Source organism: Lissotriton vulgaris, chromosome 5 (genome assembly GCF_964263255.1).
Source record: "Lissotriton vulgaris chromosome 5, aLisVul1.2, whole genome shotgun sequence".
In the NCBI taxonomy this organism is placed as follows: domain Eukaryota; kingdom Metazoa; phylum Chordata; class Amphibia; order Caudata; family Salamandridae; genus Lissotriton; species Lissotriton vulgaris.
Genome location: NC_141693.1, coordinates 1,905,236,909 through 1,905,251,915, shown reverse-complemented (window position 1 = coordinate 1,905,251,915; position 15,007 = coordinate 1,905,236,909). Strand labels below are relative to the sequence as shown.

The following is a 15,007-nucleotide window of genomic DNA, read 5'->3' as shown; positions in this document are numbered from 1 at the left end:
TCCGACACAGGTTTTGGGGGGGGTCCCAGCTCCTTAGGCCACCAGTTTGCACCCCACAGATCAGGCTGTTTTCCCAGTACCATCACCTCGGTTTTGAGGGCGTTGAGCTGTAAACAGTTGGCCGTTAGCCAGCTGGCAACTGCTCTCAAACCATCCGCAAAGTTGGATGCCAGTTGGTCGGAATCTCCGTTAAGGGCCACCGCCAACTGGGTATCATCGGCGTAGGATACCATTGTGAGACCCCAACTCTTCGCAACCTCCGCTAATGGTTGAACGTAAAGGTTGAAGAGAGTGGGGCTCAACGCCGACCCCTGCGGGACTCCTTGGGTGATGGCACGAGATTTAGATCTAAATGGTGGTACAACCACCTGAAAGGAGCGTTCCGAAAGGAACGACTGAAACCAGTCTAACGCACTGCCTGAAATGCCAGCCTCACTAAGCCTCTGGACAAGAATGGGATGGGATACAGTGTCAAAGGCGGCACTGAGGTCCAAAAGGACCAGTGCCGCCGTTTGACCAGCATCTAGTACAGAGCGGAGGTGTTCAACCATATATAAGAGTGCCGTCTCTGTACTGTGTCCAGGTCTAAAGCCATTCTGTGTGGGATCCAATAGTTGTGCTGAAGTCAGATGTTTCGTTAAGATGTTATTCACATGGGCCTCTGTGATCTTTGCCACCCATGGAAGGAGAGAGATTGGTCGATAGCTCTCCGGCTTCAACGGATCCAGTCCTGGTTTTTTTATGATAGGCATGACGCAGGCAGCCTTCCAGGCAGGCGGAACTAAACCGATGGTTAGGGATTTCTCCACTAGATGGCGAATAGGAGGAAGGCAGAGGGGCGCTGAGTCCACAAACTGGGCTGGTCTCAGAGGGTCATCTGGAGAGCCAGATTTGACCTTGGCCACCAGGAGATTAAACTCCGGTTCCGATGGTTTGGGAAGAGTGGCCAAGCCTTGAGAAGTACGAGGTGTTAAGGTTGTACTATCCGGGTCAACTTTGGGAAAAGAGCGATAGATGGCGTTAACTTTTTCCACAAAGAAACTGGCCAGACCCTCACAGTGAGCAAGGGAGCAGTTCTCGGTATTAGGGAGTCTGTTCACTGTGAACTCCTTCAGGACTTTAAAAACCAGTTTGGAAGGGTTAGAGCTTGCCTGGAATTCCCGTGCATAGTAATCAGCTCGGGCCCGGCAGACAGCTCTATGGTAAACCTTAACCTTAGCCAGGTAGGAGACTTTTAGGTCTTTCTCATATCTCTTCCTCCAAGCTCTTTTGGCTTGACGACAGGTGGCTTTTAATCGCCTGAGGTCCTCCGAGTACCAAGGGTTAGACTGGGAGGAACGGTTCCTGCTCCAGGTGGCTGGTATCAGTAGGTCGAGCGCTCGGACAATCCAAGCGCAAAAGGTGTAGTACCCAGATTCAACGTCATCTGGATGAGCCAGGGGTGTAGTGGTCAGAACACGATGGAAATCCTCAAATTTGAGCTTTTTCCAGGGACGCCTGAAAGATGTTTTATCGGGCTTCCCGGTAGGGCGAGCTGCCGTAGTAATAAAAAGCTCAATGAGGTGATGATCACTCCATCCCATGGGTTTGGGGGGTGAGACCTCAGCCAGTTGAAGGTTTGTGAAGACCGGATGTAAAATATGACCACCCTCATGAGTCGGATGACGGACCAATTGGGTCAACTGTACAGCTTCGAGATCGTCAAGCAAACCACTGACCGCTGGTACTTCCAAGGCGTCGAAATGGATGTTAAGATCGCCGATGATGGTGAGATTGGAGGTGAGCAGAGAGAGAGAGCTTACCAGCTCAGGAAGAGCTTTCCTAAAAGCACAGTCACTCCCAGGAGGGCGGTATATAACCAGACCTGAAAGGGTTTGGTTCGGGCTAGTGCTGATGGAGAATTAAGCACATTCAGCGCCCACCAAGTCCATAGGCTTCCAAGTGCAGGTGAAACAGGTTTTAAAAGCCATGGCAATACCTCCGCCTCTCCCCTTACGATTCAAGGTGTAGATTGCATAGCCTGGGGGGAAGGCCAGATTGATAATGGCCGAGTCCTCATCGCCTAGCCAGGTCTCCGTCATAAAGAAGACATCAGGGCCTTCTAGAGAGATAACTTCGTAAATATCTCGGTGGTGCTTCGACAGGGACCTGACATTATGGTGCCACAGTTTAATGGCACTAGGGGGAGGGGGTTCCTTATTCCGATGTAACACTACCTGACTAGGGGCCTTCAGCGGAGCCGATAATTCCCAACGGCCACATGGACAAGTATGAGGACCACACAGAGGATGTTGACCCACGTGCGAGCAGGGGGGCAGGGTATGTCTGATCAGGTGTAACGACTCAGAGGAGTAATGATAAATCATTATAACAGGAGAATAGAGTCCTACCACAGTCCACGCGTCCTGGCGCGGACGGGCGCAGACGGGCAGGACTCTGGCTTGACTCAGGCGCGAGTCAGGAGCTACCGCTGCGCGTCACCGCTATAGATGAGACCCGACGCCCCATGCTACCAGCTCCATACTTTAGAACTTATAGAACTCATAGAACTCATAGAGATGAGCCGATGTTCCTTGCTACCAGCTCCAGATAGATAAGGCAGATGCTCCATGCTACAAACTTCTTAAAGATGGGAAACAATGCTCCATGCTTCCAGCTACAGATAACTTGCTCCAATCAATAAGACATTTATAGAGCATGGTAAATCACCTGTGAGAGTCTCGAGGCGCTGGAGAAGATAGTTGCTGCATGGAGGTTCAATTATTCGAACATCCAGGTCTTTTGCTCTCTTCTGAATTGCTGGAGCGATGGAACAGTCCCAAAGTTGAGGGGAGGTTGTTCCAGGTCGTGGCTGACTGGCGTGAGAAGGAGCTGTTGGCTCGGTGGATGCGTGGGATGTCTGCGGGGGATGCTGATCGGAGGAATTGTGTCAGTTGGTGGAAGGTCAGAAGCTTGTTGAAATATGCTGGTCCTTCGTTGTGCAGGGCCTTGTAGGCGTAGGTCAGCATCTTGAACTGGCATCTCTTCTGAACCGGGAGCCAGTTTGGCTTCCTGGGATTAGATGAGTCATGCCGCTGTGTTCCGTATCATCTGGAGGTGTACCTTGATTCCTACATAGAGTGTGTTTCTCTAGTCCAGTCTGCTTGTGATGAGGGCTTGAGTGACACTTCTGGTGCTAGCCAGGAGCCACCTCAAGATCTTTCATAGCATGCGAACGGTGTGAAAGCGGGCGTATGATACTGCGTGGACTTATGGTCTTATGGTCTGTCGGGGCAACGGTTTTGCTGAGTTCTGCTGACCACTGTGTGTTGCTAATAGGTGAGTAGTGGATTCTAGACGTCACGTTGTTCAAAGTAGAGTTCTTCATTGTTCAATAGCATCCTGTGAGGCTGCTTGGAAGTCACAAACAGAGCTGATGCTACAGCTACCAACTCCATGTTGATAAGAGCTGATGCTCCATGCTACCAGCTCCAGAGAGATAAGTGCGAAAACAGCATCTTGCTACAGCTAGATTAGAGCTGACGCTACATGCTACCAGCGCTATTTAGATGAGAGGCAATGTTCCATGCCACCCCCTCCAGATATGAGAGCCAATGTTCAATGCTACCAGCTCTGGACAGATTTGAACAGATGCTGCATGCTACAAGCTCCTGATAGGTGAGAGCCGATGCTCAATGCTACCAGCTCCACATAGATGAGACGATGCTCTATGCTACCATCTCCAGATAGAATAAAGAGCCAGACAATACCTGAATATCATACAACCAACCAACATGTCTTGAAGGGGTACACTCCTGTAAATCAGAACTGCCCCTCACTCATTCTTTCAATGAAGAAACTGTACCAGCTTTGGTCCTTTCCCCCGTTTCTGAGTTTAGATTAATGCACATCAATTTTCCTCCTGCAAGAGTGCTTCTCATTAGGAGTATCTATAGCGTGGACCTATTCTGGGGACAGCGTAGGTATGTCCATGAAGCACAGATGAATGTACCTGGCGATGAAAGCTTACATACTGGACGCTGGTTTCTTCCTATGGAGTTGCTACTCATAGCCCTAAATGTTAGGACTATGGGCGTTAAATGTGATAAAGGCCGTGAGGCGGGGAGGGTGATTTGGCTGGAGAGAAGGGGGTACAATAGCTCTTTTGTGTTGATGATTAATGGACTTCATCAAGTGGTACATGTCTGTCATGGCCAACACCCCTTTATTAAGGGTATCAGCAGGTCCCACTTGTATTGAGCGACTGGGAAGGAAAAGGAATATTGTTAACCAAGCACAGCTGCCTTGGGAACTTGAAGGGGTTGTACTTGGACTCATGGTCTGCCTGCCATTCCCATGCAGGAGTGCGATATCAAGATTTACTCTTGAAAAGTAAATTTCATTGTTACACGTGACTTGTAGAGGAAGTGATGTGCGATCATTATTTCTTTTCATCAGCCCATCAGTGCTGCTCTGGTGTGAGGTGGCATGTATGCCCGACCCACGTCAACGTTATTTCAGATGCCTGCATAAATCTACCGTTGCTCCACCCACCTTCATTATGTGGCTGCAGTTGCTGCTGGTAAGTTGTTCTGCACAGTAGCAGAACTTTCAGACAGCAAGTACGCAGAATCAGGCATTTTTAAATTCAATGTTCATTCTACCATAACTCACTCCAGCTGGGCATGTAAAATTCTCGTACAGGCAAACTTTATAGTGTGAATTGTGGAGGACATAGAGCCACTCAGCCAGAAAGCGGTTACCTTCAGAATCAGAGGTGCACACCTTGAAAGTAAGGTCACCAAAATGTGTACTTTTCTGGAATTGAAGCCGCAGTGTCACTCTGTACACTCTTGCGGGGTGGCCTGAAAGAAGAAGCCTGCCAGGATGCCCAGTAAGACAGGAAGCATGAATGGATCTGTCCTCCATTATATTACTTGCAGTTCCACTCAAAGTAAGTATTTCCTAAGCGACCCATGCTGCGAAAACAGCTGATAAGTGCGTCAAGCGCTAGCTGTGCAGCTTAGTGAAAATCTAGGCCAATACATGATGATCAACTGAACTATCAAACACTGGAACAGGTTTTTAAATATATGAAAACCTACTTGTTTTGCGAACGGACCAGCCATCACCAGTAACGGATGAGCCAATATAGCTAGATATGAAAGCGATGAAGAGAGGTACGGAGAGAGACTGGAATAATTAACCTTCTTAGCGATAAAACCTACTGCGAGATTTGGGAACACTGATATTGTCTAAGCAAACACAACAGTACATTACATATTTAAGACTTTTAAAGTATTCACTTAAAATGAGTGGAAAGATGTGGTATGCACCTTTAGAAGGCATCACAATCCTTTACAAGAGAACAAGACGTTACACATTTTAAGGCACGGGGAGAGTAGGTAGTTTGCCCAGGATCAGAAGATGTTGTGCCATGGTCAGGATTAAAACCTAGTTCCCCATTTCCAAAGTCGGCAGCTGTTGTCACCTGATCGCATCTCCACCCCCAGTCATAGTCTTTGCATGATTGATTGCACTAAATATATAGATTGTGACATGGAAGGATGGTGACTAGACTACATGTGACCATGAACCTCTGGAGATGTTAATAAATGATGGGACTGAATAAATCTCTTGGTTCGGAGACGGGAGAGACCTCAATCCTTCCACCCCAATGACTAGAATGATAACACCATACATACAGTCCAGGCTGCGGTACTTGAGAAGAGCCGCCAACTGTCGGTCCTCTTCAGATTCTTGCACAAGGGGGATGTCGAGCGACGCTTTATCCAACAGGGCCTGGTCCTTCTCTTCTTCGTCTTTTAAAACTTTCTTCTCATCCTGAATCAAAGAATATGGAACATTAATGTAGAAATTAAAACCCATTATTTAAAAGTAAGCATACTATATTTTTCACAATTATGGAATGAATACATTCAAAATTATTTCATTTTCAGGGATGCAGGCACATTTATAAGGTTTGACCTGATGATGCAGTTGCCTACAGGACCTATTTTCTTTAATGTACAGAGTGGGTTTTGAGTCAGTCCTCTTTAGCCACTGTCTTTGAGTGATCCACTGCTTTCAGACATTGTCATCTGGATCATCATTTCTCTCTCATTGTCATGTTACTGGCCATTGGGTGTTTGTCCATCGCACAGGAAGTGGTTCATTGTAATACATGAGGCAATATCTTACATGTGAAAAGCTGACTTAAGAATTACACATTGTCGCCTTTGTTTCATACATGCATTGTACACAACAAAATACTTTCTTCAGGACAGTATTTTTTATGGTCTGACTTGACAGCACAGCTGTCGCCAGACAATCCTTTGAGAACCACCAGGAGAGGAGATTTAGCTCCACCCACATGTTGGGAGCCGGATGTACATATTTTGATTGAGCGGAAGTTGTGTGCTTCCACAAAACAGTGAGCTCTCCACACAGCTGTGATAATTTGTTTTGTTTAGGGCCACATGCATAACATTGTAATGCTATTCAAAGTATCTTAGCTACCTAGATAATGTATATTGTTTTTCTCTGGCAGCAGCACAGATGGAAGGAGGGCATCATTAACCTGCATTGATGCTTAGGTCGGACTTGACAGTGCAACTCTAGCCTGACCTTTTAACCTACACCAAGAGTATTTTGTAATTCTTTGCTTTCACACAAATACATATCCATTCCCATGCGATTTAATTGTAAGCTGAACATTTAACAACATCCCCTTATTGTTAGTCCTATTGACATTGTTAATGTTTGTTAACGCTTTTGTAAGGAGGGTGAGCCAGACATCAAGGCCAACTTTTTTATTTTCGGCTCCAAATATGATCCTCTATTTATCACACCCCATAAAATCTAACACCAATGTACTGGGTAAAATCTAACACCAATGTACTGGGTAAAATCTAACACCAATGTACTGAATATTTATCATGTGCAATAGTTATAGTCTACTTCGAGTTTTACCCTCAAGAATGAGGCATAAGATGTGGATATTCAGTACCTGTCACCCGAAAATCTACATGTCCCGTTATTTATCGGGCATTTTCCCCTGTACGTACCGGCAGGGATCACCTGCCGAAATGTATTTGAAGATAGTTGCAGGGGTGCAGTGTTAGCCACAAAACTCATAATTCCAGTGGATGTGGTAACATGAGTTACCCCATACACTAAACTTTAACAGGCCACTCGTAATTGGATCCTAGCACATTCCCTGCCTTCACCGTCCTGGTTATCGCTTCACTATTAGCTCAAGGCGGTCCAGCCGCATTCTCTGCCCAGTCCTGTTCCGCACCAAGGATCACAGCGGCCCCTGCACCTTCCTTATCACCACTTCACTATGGCTCGTGGCTTTCACAGGGCCTCATCTGCCGGCCTTCCTGCTCCTCACTGGTGCTTATGGCGATTCGGACTCCTTATCTCCACCGCTATCTATGTCGGTTTCATAGCTTTACAGGTTGGAGCAGCATTGTTTATTCCATTTTAACAGTGATTTCTCTGCTTCCGGTTCGCCAGGATCTGTGCGTGGAAGTGAACATTAGTGCTTAACTCTTCATGAGTCAGGCTTTTTTGGACCAAAATATGCGTCATAGATGTACGAGTCGGCTCTTAAGTTCCCAGAGGAGTCTCCTACAGTATTCAAAGTCTGAGCATTGAGGACTAATTCAAGCTCCACTGAACACACTGGAGGAGGGCAGGACACAGGAGTAACTGAGAACTCTGGGGCCACTCACAGCTCAGCAAACATACTACACACTAGTATACATGAATCCAATACATAAGGATGTTGAGATGACTTTAACCAGCATATACTTTAATAAACACATTAGCATATGTAAATTACAACTATTGTCTAAAATGACATTGAATGAAGCAAGTAACACAACACTTATTGAGTGGTGCATGTCATATTGGATTGTTGAATGACTCTCTCATTGTCATCTATGCATTATTAGCCCAGTAGAAAATATAGAGAATAAGTGCATTTCTGCCCTATGAAGCTATTGGCTGCTCAGGGCAAAAGAAAATATGTAGTCCATGCAATACTCTTCTGTGAACAAAGTTTTATTTCCTTAATTTTTAATGGACCCATTATTTAATTCAGTTCAATTAGAACAAGGCAGACTCGGATAATTAAGGTGGGGACCACATGATCTTCCTGGATCAAGTAAATGCTTTTATTGCTGTGTTACACATTGGGTATTGTTACAAATGTTATAGGATGCACTATAATCATGGAAAAACCTCTTGAGATTCCTCTTGACATGACACTGTTTATTGTACGATTCTTAAACTGATGGATTCAAGGATTAAGGGTAACATTTGTGAGAGGCACAACTTAAATTATTATAGTGAACAAGGCTGTCTTGAAAAAACCTCTTTATAAGAAACATAGGTAATTTGTTATTGTCTTTTCGGCTAATAAAAGGCACAAAATATCAGAATGACTCACAGAATTATATTTTATAATTGTTTGTGCACTAGCAAAATTATTTATTGGTGGGAATGTTACCAGAGAATCCAAGGCTGGGTCTGCAAACGGCTGAATAAGTAAATGCCCTTAAATGTATATCAGCACACTGGCACATTTAACCTCATATTGTTGGTAGTGAGAACATCCACACTGGTATTGGGAATGAGGAAAATAGGTTTATTAAGATGATTTCCTGAAGTGCCTCGACAGATGGCTGCCAGTTGAGGAGTGTTGCTTCAGCACATCTTACGCTTGTTTGTACGTCAGCTGAGGTCTCCCTGTGGAGGGCACTCAGTGGGCGGTGAGGCAAGCTCTCAAGCAAACCGGACTTCATGGCTTGCAAACCGCAGCAACGCCCCAAAAACCAGATTACAGGCAATCAATGTCACACTATTGACTTATTCAACTGTAGGTTTCTTTAGCAATTCTCCAGGATGCCTTCAATGACACATCAAGGTCAATCAGTTTCCACAGCACAGAGACTGCCCTCCTCGCTGCCATAGACGGCATCTGCTTCCTAATGGACCGGGGCAAGACCGCAGCCCTCATCCTGCTAGACCTTTCGGCTGCCTTTTACACCGTCTCCCACCTCACCCGAATCACCAGACTACGCTACGCCGGGATCCGTGAGAAGGCCAAGGAGTGGATCCACTCCTTCCTCACTGGCCGGACCCAACGAGGCAGACTGCCTCCGTTCCTTTCAGAACCCACGGAGATCAGCTGTGGAGTCCCCAAGGGTTCTCCCTGAGCCGCCCCTCTTCAGCGTCTACATAGTCCCTCGCACACCCATCGTCAGTAGCCACAGTTTTAACATCTTCTCCTACGCCGATGACACCCATCTGATCCTTTCCCTCACCAATGAACCCTCGACCGTCAAAACCAACTTCCACAATGGGATGCAAGCCATCGCTACATGGATGAAAGACAGCTGCCTCAAGCTTATCTCTGACAAGACTGAAGTCCTCATCCTGAGACCCACCACATCAGCCTGGGACAACTCCTGGTGGCCAGCCGCACAGTGTGCTTCCTTCACCCAGACAGACCACGCACGCAACCTTGGCATCATACTGGACTCTTCGTTCACAATGAACCGCCAAATCAACACAATTTCCTCAGCCTGCTTCCACACTCTCCGCTTGCTCTGAAAGACATGAAATTAAATTAAAAAGATTTATAAAGCGCATGGCTACCCGGGGACGTCCCCGCGTTACGGAGTTTGCTAGAGGAAACGATGGAGTTTAAGGAAAAAGTCAGGTTTTCAGTAGTTTACGGAAAGATAGAAGGTTGGATTCACTGCCGATGGCAAGGGGCAGGGAAATCCAAGGTTTGGGTGCATTGTACGAGAAGAGACGACCCCCTGTGCGTGCCTTCTTCATTCTGGCCGTGAAGGCTAAATGGAGGCGGTCAGACCGTAGCTTTCTATTGGCTTTGTATGGTCTGATCATGTCTTTTAGGATAGGGGGGCCCTTGCCATGAAGGAGCTTGTGAGTAGTGCACATGGTTTTAAAGAAGACGCTCTCATGTATTGGGAGCCAGTGGAGAGATCTTAGGGGAGGCTGTGAGGAGCCTGGCTCCCGAGTTCTGAACGACCTGGAGTTTAGCGATGACTGTTTTAGGAGCACCCAGGTACAAGGCATTATCATAATCCAGTCTGGAGAGGATAAGCCCCTGGATAAGAAGTTTCCTGGAATCGGGAGGTAGGAGGGGGAGGATTTTGTGGGTTGTTCGGACAAGACCAAAGCAGACGCTGTTGTGTCTTAACCCTTTTCTCTTTCCTTCACCCTTTCCTGGGAGGAAGAAGAATCTGAATCATCTGATGAGTCTGAATACAACCTATGCGTGCTCATCATAACAGAGGGTGAAACCAGAGAGAAGGAGGAAGAGAATGGTAATGAAATACCAAAGTGTGTCATCGCCATTGGTGGAGTCGAAATAGATATAGTTGTTGTTTCTGGAGCATTTTGTACAATTGTTAACAAGAATGTGTGGAAAAACAAACTTGCAGAAAAACTAGGAAATGAGTTAAAGGAAGCCGACATATCATTGAAAACATACACTGGTGAAATTGTTTATTTGGTTGGATGTAGAGAGCTGGATTTAAAATTCATGGACAGGAGTGCCAGGAGTAAGTTATACGTCTCAGAAAAAGGCCCTTCTGTACTGGGATGGAAAGATCAGAGGAAATTAGGGATAACTCTAAATCCCAACAGTTCGGAACCTGTGAGTTGGATTGCACCCAATGATTGTACACAATATAGCCATATTGAGACGATGAGAGAGAGAACTTTACTATCTATGGACAATATTGGTTGGCAAGGGGCTGCTGAGAGAACGGAAGGGACAAGTGAAACGGCAATGGAAAACTCCAAACAAATACAAAGTACGTACAAGGAAAAACGTAATACAAAACATATAAAGAAAGAAATCGTGATAAGTGAAGAGCAAAGAGTAAGAGTGGAAAAGTGTGGATTTGTCAAAAAGAGACAAAGTAGGTTTTCACAAACTATAATGGAGGAAGAAGACTTTCTATAACTCTGCCCACATCAGTGATGGGAAAGTGGGGCAGGCGTCTGCATTATCTGTGTGCAACCCCAAGGCAAGGGGAGATTATGCTGGTGACACTGTCCAGGATGGGAAAGAATGTACGTGTCATGATGAACTAGAGTACAACATCAAAAAGGATTACTTTGACTGGTTGTATTGTGAGGAGTCAGTGAATGAGGGTGAGGGGATCAACACACAAGTTGGAAACAAGTTTACTGCACCATTGGAAGTCGTGGAGATTTCCTGCAATTCTGCTGTGCTAGGTGATGAAAGAGAATGGCACACCTTAGATATGTACATTTGTCAAGGAGGCAATATCAAGAAAAGTAATGGCTGTGAACGATGCCCTGAGCAAGAAAAAAGCTACGGCAGTGAATCACAAGGGATGGAAGTGGAGTTAGAACTTGGAGTGGATCGCAATGGAGCAACAACCACAGCTCAGGATATCCTGGGTGGGCAAGACCGAGAGAACAGCGAATCTATTGGCAAACTTAAGGACGTCACCACGGATTCATCTGGAAGTGAACAAGAGGGAAATGAGTTTGAAGGTGCGAGAAGCGACTACATGCATGAAGATACTGGACAACTTTTACAAATCAAAGATGGAACTGTTATAGCACCGGCTGGTGCAAGTATGAGCGATCCAGAAGCTGTTGCAGCCTGCACTAGCAGTTTTAGCAGGGTTCTGATTGAACCCAACAAATTGGATGACTATGTTGGAGTGTAGCACCACGTTGTGAATTATTGGGGTTTCCAGCACGTGTCTAAATTCTCTCCTTTTTAGGGATGGAGATGTGTTGTGTTTTAACCCTTTTCTCTTCCCTTTACCCTTTCCTGCGCGTGCCTGTCCCCAGCGCGCAATTGGTTAATGCAGCTGGAATGTTGACAGCTGAGGGTTCCGTGGGTTGACAGTTGACATTTGACAGTTTGACTGAGTTGTGATCTGGCTGCGATGCTTACGCTTGCTGCGGTGTGTTGTCTTTGACAATAAATAATACTTCTAAAAACCTCTCATGTTCCCGAGCGTTGTATCTTAACAGACGCCCGCGGTTTTCCTTGCTTGGGTATTAAACGTGAAGTCCTGGTCAAGCCATATTCCCAGGCTTTTTATGTCTTCTTTTTGGATAGGTGCTGGTCCCATGCAAGATGGCCACATAGTATCGGGTGAGAAGTTAGATTGGTTGCCCAATACCAGGATCTCTGTTTTTTCATTGTTCAGCTTGAGGTGGAAGCTGTTCATCCAGCAGGTAATGTCTTTCAGGCAGGCGCATAGATTTTCAGGGGAGCTATCCAGCTGCTTCAGTGATATGATAAGCTGGGCAAAACCAAAGGAAATTATGGACGGAGCGTTGACAATACAAGCACTCACCCCCAGTCAACTGATCTGGGTTTAATCCATCACCGTTCTTTAGCCCACTCTGCCACCCCAGTTCAGACATGGCCATATGCAAATCAGTCCGACCCTGTGCCTCATGGGAACAGTCCAGCCCGAACTGCCAAGCCATGCCTTCCCTGGACCGGAAACAAGCAACCGATTAAACCTAGATCAGTTGACTGGGGGTGAGTGTTTGATTTGCTCAAACGGTCCGTCCATCATCCCCTTTTGTTTCGCTTTGTTCCCCCTAAATTGGCAGTGTATGCTCAGCCGTGAGTCCCTTGCGCACTTGGCCACTGGATTCAAGATAGCCTGGCTGATGAGGATTATGAATCCGAAACCGGTCCCGGGATGCTTGTTTCCGGTCCAGGGAAGACATGGCTTGGCAGTTCGGGCTGGACTGTTCCCATGAGGCACAGGGTCGGACTGATTTGCATATGGCCATGTCTGAACTGGGGTGGCTGAGTGAGCTAAAGAATGGTGATGGATTAAACCCAGATCAGTTGACTGTGGGTGAGTGTTTGATTTGCTCAAACGGTCCGTCCATCATCCCCTTTTGTTACGATAAGCTGGGTATCATCTCCGTAAGTGACCAGTTTAATCCCATGAGGGGTAACTATTTTCTCCAGAGGGGACATGTACACGTTGAGAAGTGTAGGGCTCAGGGATGAGCCCTGGGGAACTCCACAGTGCAAAGGAGTCGGTTGGGATTAAGTGTTGCCCTCAAGGACTTGGAAGGTTCTGTTATGTAGGAGCCAGGACAAGGCCGACCCGGTGACTCAGACTCCTTTGAGCCGGTGAACCAAAGTGTGGTGGCTCACCGTGTCAAAGGCTGCGCTTAGATCCAGGAGGATCACCCCTACGGATCCTCCTGAGTCGAGGATCTTTCTTGCCTCTTCCACTACTGCTACCAGAGCGGTTTCAGTGCCCTGACCAGGGCGGAAGCCAATCTGGGAGAGGTGTAGGAGTCCACAGGATTCGAGAAAGGCGGAGAGCTGGCGGTTGAAGAATTTTTCTGCCACCTTGCTGATTCCTGGCAGTAAGGAGATGGGGTGGCAGTTGCCCAGCTTGGTTGGATCCAGGTGGGGCTTTTTAAGAGTGCTTTTACTACGGCCCTTTTCCGGTTCAGGGGAACAGTGCCATGAGATAAGGAGGCGGTGATCAAATTAATGATGGGGGGGATCATAGTGGGTGAGACTAATTTTAGGATGTTTAGTGGAGCTGGGTCTTGCGGGGAACCGCTTTTGATTGATTCTAGAATGGGGAGAAATGTTTCCTCTGTGATTGGGGAGAAAGATTCCAAGGTAAGGTCCTTGTGCTGGGGTGCAAATGGTTGGGGTTCTGGTCGGTGATCAGTATTGTTGGGAGGGAGGAGTTTAAGAATATTTTTAATTTTGTTGGCAAAGAATTCTGCCAATTCATTGCAGCGGTGACCAGAGGGGTCAAGGGGAGGGTCAGGAATTTTTAAGAGTTTTTTTACAATGCGGAATGTTTCCCTGGAAGAGCTAGTGGAAGATCGAATTTTTTCTTCGAAGAAGGCAGCCAGAGTTGTTTTGAGGGCCGTTTTGTAGACTGCAATAGATTGTCTGTATTCAGTTTTTTTATTGGTAGCATAATCTTTCCTCCATGCTCTTTCTGATTTTTTACTTCGTTTTTAGGAGGCGTAGTTCATAGGTAAGCCAGGGGGATTTGGTCTTTCCACCTTGTTTCATATCTGCTACTGAAGGATCAGGGTCGTATGGGGACGAGGAGAGTTCCACTTGATGCCTCCACTCTTCAAAAGCTAGTTTCGACCAGGGCCGTTCGAGGGTGGGGGGAGCTAGTCAGAGGGAATGGGGGGGGGGGGGGGAATGTGCCAGCTGAGCGGGAATAAAAGATGATCTGACCAGAGCACGGGCACCGGCTCCAACACTTTTAGTTCAGAAAGATTTGAGAAGCTAGAGTCTAGGAGATGGCCTTTCGTGTGTGTGGGTTGAAGGTTCATAAGCTGAAGCTGGTAGGCTGCAAGGTCAAGTGCTAATTCGCTAGCCACTTTGTCCCCGGGGTTATCAAAGTGGAGATTTAAGTCTCCTAGGATGGTGAAGTTGGGTAAGGTGCTGGCCAGGGAGAGGGAGGCTTCAAGTAGTGTACTGCAGAATTGCCATAGTGCTCCCGGGGGCGGTATATGAGGATCCCAGATAGTGACTTCAGGGGGGAAAATTGAATAGTGAAATGAACATTTTCACAATCTGAAATGGGGCTGTCCAGAATACGACAGGTAAGGTGATTTTTAAATACAAATACTATTCCTCCCCTCTTGCCACTAGTTCTGTCGAGGCGTTGGATTAGGTATCCCGGAGGGAGAGCCTGGACAACGTCTGGGTCGGCATCTGAGGAGAGCCAGGTTTCCATCAGAAACAGAACCTCAAGGCGGCAGTCTTGTAGGAGCATGGAGATCTCCAAAGCATGTTTGGGCAGGGACCTGCAATTCAGCAGGGTAATGCTAATTTGATGCTCTGTTGGATGTTGAGTATCTAATGGGGATAACTTGTAAGAGCAATGGAAGCAGTGACTTTGTGGTTACCCAATGGAGAAGGAATGAGCACAGTGAGGCTTTGGAACCTGTCTGAGTTGAAGAAGTGTTTCCCTGG

General features: G+C 46.7%; 1 protein-coding gene across 1 annotated transcript in view; it reads right to left on the bottom strand.

Moving 5' to 3' along the window:
- YJU2B (YJU2 splicing factor homolog B) overlaps window positions 1-15,007 on the bottom strand; it is a 93,122-nt gene that overhangs the window by 21,476 nt on the left and 56,639 nt on the right. Inside the window, exon 9 of the mRNA XM_086924474.1 lies at window positions 5,685-5,823. Coding sequence (XP_086780600.1) covers window positions 5,685-5,823 — 139 coding nt within the window. The remainder of the gene's footprint in view (window positions 1-5,684; window positions 5,824-15,007) is intronic.